Source organism: Lupinus angustifolius, chromosome LG06 (genome assembly GCF_001865875.1).
Source record: "Lupinus angustifolius cultivar Tanjil chromosome LG06, LupAngTanjil_v1.0, whole genome shotgun sequence".
Classification (NCBI taxonomy): Eukaryota; Viridiplantae; Streptophyta; class Magnoliopsida; order Fabales; family Fabaceae; genus Lupinus; species Lupinus angustifolius.
The window spans coordinates 6,068,932-6,076,020 of record NC_032014.1 but is presented as its reverse complement, the minus strand read 5'-3'; the positions used below and the strand labels follow the sequence as shown (position 1 = coordinate 6,076,020).

The following is a 7,089-nucleotide window of genomic DNA, read 5'->3' as shown; positions in this document are numbered from 1 at the left end:
AAGTAACATTTTTTTATCTTTTTTGGATCGAAGTGAAACAAAAAATTAGTGTAGAGTTCAATTATTTTAATTTTTAAGTGAAACGTCCGGTTTACTTCATAGTTTAATCCGTTTAACTATGTTTAGTAAGGTCGGACCGGAATTTCTCCGATTTAACTCACTCGGTTAAGATGATAAAACAAAGTCGTTCTCAAGTCTGGTTAGTGGTCAAACCAGTCGGACCGTCCAGTACGGTCTGGTTCTCACAACCCTGTTATCACTGTATTATTTAGAGTAAATTATACTGACACCCCTGAGTTTTATTGAAATTACACAAATCACCCCTTACTTTTCTACACGTACACAAACCTCATCTAGTTTTTATACTTTCATTACACTGACTACTACTGCATTAGAAATAAGTGTAATATTTTAAACAAAAAATATGAAAAATGTAATTAAGTTAAACAAAATATGATATATCGTGTAGACAAGTCTAAATAATATATAAATCAATGTATCTTTATTTTGTTGGTTACAAAATGCATCAACAATTCTAAAGAAATATTGTTTAAATCGCTCTTATAATATAGTGTAACGAACCAAAAATAATAAAGAAATATTGACTCATATATTATTTGGACTTGTCTCCACAATATATTATGTTTTATTTAACTTAATTGCATTTATCACATTTTTTGTTTAAAATATTACACTTATTTCTTATGCATGGGTGATCAGTATAATGAAAGTATAAAATTAGGGGAGGTTTGTGTAAGTGTAAAAAAGTGAGGGGTAATTTGTATAATTTCACTAAAACTCATAGGGTGTCAGTATAATTTACTCTATTATTTATTATTCCTTTTAATCATCATATAACTTCTTTTAAATAAAATAGTGCAAATTGGTCTTTGTTTTTTTTATTTTACTTTACGCTATTTATTCTAAATCTATAAGGATTAAATATATCATAAAAATATTTTAAAGAAATTATTCTAATCAATGAAATCTTTAGAGATAATTTGATAATTTTTCATAAAATTTTATTGACTGTTTTAAAACTACTTTTTTTCGGGAGTAAATTTGCTAATGGAAAAGTTTGCTGGACAATTTTAGGTCTTTATTTTCCTACACATCCATTAGTCTTTGTATGTCATTGTTTTTTATCTTTCTGATGTAACAAAAAAAAAGTCTATGTTATTACTTTGAATATTGCTATTAATTAATGATGGTGGTTCACAAGTTTATGACTTAAGGTATGCTGTTGATATCTCATTCCATACGTGTGGTTGAAAAATATATATTTAAATTTAAAAATTATTATAAATTATTTTTTTAATTGAATCAATAAAAATGATGGATGAAATGACATATATCTTGGGAGTTGGGACAGAAAATGTTTCTTGTCGTATAGCCACATGAAAATCGAGATGCTTATCTGTTGTCCACAATCTACGGTGATCTCACTCTCAAAACAAGCATGAAGCGTGACACAGCCACCAGGATCCTGACGCTTGCATATTTGGCAACCAAATAACTTAACAAAGCGTCTCTTCATTCGCATTCCGACAAAAATTGCCACTTCCCAATATATATATAAAATAAAAAAGAAATCAAATTACAATTCTCCTCAACTTCTATTCTATTCTATTCTTTTCTATTCTCCTCCCAAGTCCTCACTCATTTCTCATTCATTTCCAATTTAATTTCCCAATAAAATAAACCACATGCTCCTGGTACTGTTCCCCCTCCTCGTATCTGAAAAAAAATGGAGGTGCTAGATCTGTGGTGGTTATGTTTGCTTTAACTATTAATATAAATTTATAAACCTAGAGAGATATTAAGTTAGAGAATGACGGTGGAGTATTCGTGCTGTGAAACAGAGTTCTTTGTACACATACTAGTAATTGTGTTGCTGGTTTTGTTCGCTGGGTTGATGTCAGGACTCACTTTGGGGCTCATGTCTTTGAGTCTAGTTGATCTTGAAGTTCTCGCTAAGTCTGGTACTCCTCAGGATCGTAAGCATGCTGGTAATTATTTTCCCTTTTCATCACTTACTACTATTAGTCTATGTATGTTTCCAGTATTTGAATACTTATATTTATTGAGAATAATATATCATGTTAAAAAACTTATAGACGGAAACCTTTACCTTTGATGTTTATTTGTATGGTAAATACTAGAAGATTAATGGACACACTAGACAGAATATGTTTAGAAATAAATATATTAAGGAGAAAGTTGGAGTAGCTCCTATTTTAGAGTATTATCTTGTTGTTAGTGAGATTAAAGTTTGACTTTTGTTGTTGGTAAATAGTAGAAGATAAATGCAATTTTTTGTGAGGGTGTTTAGGTAAACAGTTTAATTAAGCATGAAGCTCTTTCGAGATAAGATAAGATAATATAAGAAGGAGCTCAATTGAATATGCTTATATAGGCTTTCTCTGGTGAGCTTCTTGAAATAAGCTAAGAGCGTATCTGAAGGTTATACCTAAGGGTGGAAACAGGCCAGGCCAAGCTTTGCCTTAAACAGGCCCAGCCTATATAGTATGTAGGAGCCTGGGCCTGGCCTGTTAGCCTGTTTAAAAAAAATTTCAAAGCCTAGGCCTGACCTGTTTAAAAGCCTGACCTGTTAGCCTGTTTAAAAGCCTGTTTTACTATATCATCTTGAAATAGGTCATCATATCTACATTTAGATAGGTTAATATTCCTACTTTTAATTAGACTCTTCTAACCCTAACAATTAAATTATATTTTTTATATTAATATTACATATGTATAATAATATTACTTATATTAAAATTGTATAATATGAACATATTACATGATATAATTAAATAGGCAGGCCTGTTAGGCTTAATAGACCTTTTGGATGGCCTACAGCCTGACCTATTTAACTAAATAGGCTTTTCAAAAAGCCTGTGTCTGGCCTGTTTACAAAGAAAGCCTGGCCTGACCTGACCTGTTATAGGCCAGGTAATAGGCCCTGGTAGGCGGCCTGGCCTGTTTCCACCCTTAGTTATACCTTATTTTCATAACTTGTTCTGGTGAGCTTAAATGAGCTCTCAATAACTCTTGCAATTACTGCAGTAAATTTCATCATCCATGTATTCTTTTGTGACTAATTATACATGTATGTGTATAATGATTCATGGGTTGAAGCTCTATAAAATTGTTCATGTTGTCATATTCCCGATTGGAGTTGAGCAAATAATAAATTGGAAAGGAAAGAGATTAAGCGCAATCGGTTATCTTTTGATTTTATTCATGAATCTACTCCAAAATACATTCTAGAGGTACTTGAGACTGAAGGAAAATTGACCTTGGGGATATTGAATAATAAGAGATAGGTTGTTCAGATTAGATGGATAAAATCCACAACTTATAACTTCCTCTCCCCTGGCTCCTATCAGCCTCTAAGTACTTTAGCTGAACGATGTCTCTTCGCTCTGTCGAAATGGTAAGAATGTGATTGCTTCTTTTGTTTTGGTTCGGGGATTATGCAATTATGCAATTATTGATTCTCTACAACTTTACCTATTTGAACTTGTGTTTTGTTATTCAGAGAAGATATTGCCTGTTGTCAGAAATCAACATTTGTTGCTTTGCACCCTGCTTATTTGTAATGCTGCAGCCATGGAGGTACGATTGAAATCATGTTATGGTGCCCATATTTATGTTACATGGATTTGATATTTAAATGGCTGCTGGTTTTTTTCCAGACGCTTCCTATTTTTCTTGATAGTCTTGTTACTGCATGGGGTGCTATCCTGATTTCTGTGACATTAATTCTTCTGTTCGGTGAGGTGAGAAAATTCTGTCCTTATGTGTTTTAATAAAGTACATACATATAAGGATTTAAGTTTAAAGAGCTTCTGTTTGTTCTTCAATTGTAGTATGTTCCTTGGACACAGTGTGATTGTGGTAGTTAAAAATCCTTCATTCTGAACTAAATTAATTTTGATCATGATATGTAGTTAAAGATTGTAAATCTGACTTGCTACTTGCCGGTGTTTGTTTCCAATTAATTTTTGAAATAATACATTTAAAATTAGTATGGTCCTGCTCAATGGTGGTTTGTACCATGCTGGATTGCAGCAAGTCTGGCAGATATTTGTCTAATATTTATTAGGAATATATTAGCATTCTTTTTTTAGTAGGCAAAGTTTTTTTATGGGGATGGGGAAGAGGGGGATTGTGCACTTGCCGGAGTTTGAACCAGGTTCTCACACTTTATATTCCATAAGTCTACAAATTAGCTGCCTTTTGGGGACAATATATTAGCATTCTATTACTTGACATATAAAAGTGCTCTGGCTTATGTTTACTCCTGTGAAGATTATACCCCAATCAGTTTGTTCCCGATATGGTTTAGCAATTGGTGCAACCGTGGCTCCCTTTGTCCGTGTACTTGTATGGGTTTGTTCTCCCGTTGCTTTTCCAATTAGCAAGGTAACATGCATTGAACAGAATTTTTTAACACGTTCATTGAGTAAACATGGGGCAATTTAATTTGTTTTGTCCTGATTTTCTTTTCCTTCTTGCCTTGTTTCGCATTGATTGGTTTTCCAGTTGTTGGACTATTTGCTTGGCCATCGTCAAGAAGCTCTTTTCCGCAGAGCCGAGTTAAAAACACTTGTGAATTTGCATGGCAATGAGGTCTGTATCGGTGCAATATGATGTTTTCAGTTGGAAAAAAGCATCCTTCTATATTTTATGATGTTTTTATTCGTTTGCACTTTAAATTGAACAAAACCTATATTATGCTTTTTTGTTATTTCATCAGTATGCTATATTTTCTACCTTTTCATTTTGAATGTAATACTAAATGTCCCTAGTACTATCTTATCTACTTCGCATCTTGTTGTTTTGGAATCCTTTGCCTGGATATTCATGCTTTAATGTGTTTGTTGTTGCTATTCATGGTTGATTGTGCTAGGCTGGAAAAGGTGGGGAACTGACACATGATGAAACAACAATCATTGCTGGGGCGCTTGAACTCAGTGAGAAGACAGCCAGTGATGCCATGACTCCTATTTCTGAAACGTTTGCCATTGATATTAATTCAAACCTTGATAGGTAAGGTGCTCTAATTTTTTATAAAGTAAAGCTAACTTTTGTGTTTTATACAAATTTTAGTCACAAATTAAATGTCTATTACTAAACAGGGAACTGATGAATGAAATATTGGAGAATGGGCATAGTAGAATCCCAGTCTATTATGAGCAGCCTACAAACATTATTGGACTTGTTCTGGTATAGTGTGCTCTTTCCTTGATACATTTAATTAACATTTAACATTCCTTTTTCATTAAATGAGAAGCTTATGTGAAAACAACATAAAGTTTCACCTCAATTGCATTTACGTACCAAGATTTTAGTAACCAAAGTACAGGTTTGAAGTACCGAGAGTGCAGAAGACACTAAAATAAGATGTCTAAACCAATTTGCTATTCTGAACAGCGACAATTGACAGTACTGAAATAAAGATTGCCAAAAAATTATGTCCAGCTTGAGTATTTTGAGCTTTCCATAGAGATGAACAAGAAAATATGTTTCTAAGATTTAACTTAACTAAGAAACTAACATTACTGAGAACTGTGACTCGGAGGTCAGTTATTAGCCAAAATTTTGCTGCAAGTTAATTTTGATCTACATATTTTCTCATTCACTCTATATACTGTTCGTCTTCTCACTCTATTTTGTGTCCGTGTAATGTATATTACATTGATTTTCTGAATATGTGCTCTTAATTCTAGGTTAAGAATTTATTAACAATTCATCCAGAAGATGAAACACCTGTGAAGAGTGTAACCATACGCAGGATTCCAAGGTATCTTGTGCATGTATTGTAGGTTTTGTTGGGGAAGGCACATTAGTGATTTGATTCCATTTGCACTTAATGGTTATTATATCATCCCTAAGTCATGTTTAAAAACTACGCATATTGACAGGGTTCCAGAAAGTATGCCACTTTATGACATTTTGAATGAATTCCAGAAGGGCCATAGCCACATGGCTATTGTTGTAAGACGGTGTGACAAGACAGGACAACAATCTTCCAAAAACTATGCCGATGGTAAGAACAAGCTGTGAACATTTTTGTGCTTCTTTTGCCATAATTTTCCATATATATATTCTCTTCGAAACTGAAACTCTTTCCTTATGTCTTGTGACTCTGAAAAAGAGTCGGTGAGAGATGTGAAGGTAGATATTGATGGTGAAAAGCCTCCCCAAGAGAAAGTTGGAAAACCCAAAATGGCAATCCATAAGTGGAAAAGCTTTCCTAATACAAACAAGTCAATTAAGGGTGGTTCTCGGAGCAGAAAATGGTCAAAAAATATGTACTCAGATATTTTGGAGATTGATGGTAGTCCCCTTCCAAAGCTCCCTGAAGAGGAAGAAGCTGTTGGATTAATTACGATGGAAGATGTCATTGAAGAGCTTTTACAGGTACTCGTGGTCATGTTGAACAATCTCATTTACTCTTGGAATCTTAAGTAATATACCTGAATAGTGGATGACCATTTAAGAAACTTTAATACTGGCCGCATATAGATGTTAATTTCTTATTCATTTTGGTTCGCTATTTAAAAAAGAACAACTTTTCCTTCAGAATGTGCACTTCAAAATTCAAATGCTTATATTATTTATAATTTTCTGGATGGATTACTTGTAGATACTTTTACTGACATTAATATCTTTGTGTAGGAGGAGATCTTTGATGAAACAGATCATCATTTTGAAGACTCATGACAGTGGCCTTTCCATTAAACAGGCTTTGTTAATTATAGATAATGTGGTTTATGAGAGCTGTTGAGTAAGGACTGAGATTTGATGGGAACAATGCAAAGCCATTATCGTTTATGAAATGTAGGGACGAAAAATCAGTTAATACTTTTACATCAATGTTTTGGATGTACATGAATGGATTGCTGTTTGCCAGACAGTGTGGCTTTGCCAGCAAAACTTAGCTGTCTTTAATAATTATTTGATAGCGATTGTATGTTTTCTGTAACTCTGGATATGAGGACACTATGGCTTCGATTAAGTGCATGATACACCTTTTGTTCCATAAATTCAATAGCTATGAAGCATGGTATGGAACCC

At 33.4% G+C, this 7,089-nt stretch overlaps 1 protein-coding gene across 3 annotated transcripts; it reads left to right on the top strand.

The window, feature by feature from the left end:
* LOC109349306 (DUF21 domain-containing protein At2g14520-like) lies at positions 1,596 to 7,089 on the top strand. 3 transcript variants are annotated; one of them, XR_002107944.1, is made up of 12 exons: positions 1,598 to 2,009; positions 3,545 to 3,621; positions 3,702 to 3,785; positions 4,318 to 4,431; positions 4,552 to 4,638; positions 4,919 to 5,058; positions 5,148 to 5,235; positions 5,739 to 5,812; positions 5,934 to 6,058; positions 6,167 to 6,432; positions 6,691 to 6,811; positions 6,889 to 7,076. XR_002107944.1 is itself a non-coding variant. In XM_019590058.1 (11 exons), exons 1-11 carry the CDS (start codon positions 1,832 to 1,834, stop codon positions 6,733 to 6,735), a joined length of 1,272 nt encoding a protein of 423 aa, XP_019445603.1. In that variant the 5' UTR covers positions 1,596 to 1,831; the 3' UTR covers positions 6,736 to 7,089. The 3 variants fall into 3 exon arrangements, 2 of the variants coding, with proteins under 2 accessions (XP_019445603.1, XP_019445602.1); XM_019590058.1 differs by having other exon boundaries at positions 1,596 to 2,009; positions 6,173 to 6,432; positions 6,691 to 7,089; XM_019590057.1 differs by having other exon boundaries at positions 6,691 to 7,076.

Excerpts from the sequence above, each read along its gene's own strand:
- LOC109349306 (XM_019590057.1), top strand. The coding sequence starts at position 1,832 with ATGACGGTGGAGTATTCGTGCTGTGAAACAGAGTTCTTTGTACACATA. Across the intron at positions 2,010-3,544 it reads TCAGGATCGTAAGCATGCTG|AGAAGATATTGCCTGTTGTC; the intron begins GTAATTATTTTC and ends TTTGTTATTCAG. Across the intron at positions 5,059-5,147 it reads ATTAATTCAAACCTTGATAG|GGAACTGATGAATGAAATAT; the intron begins GTAAGGTGCTCT and ends ATTACTAAACAG.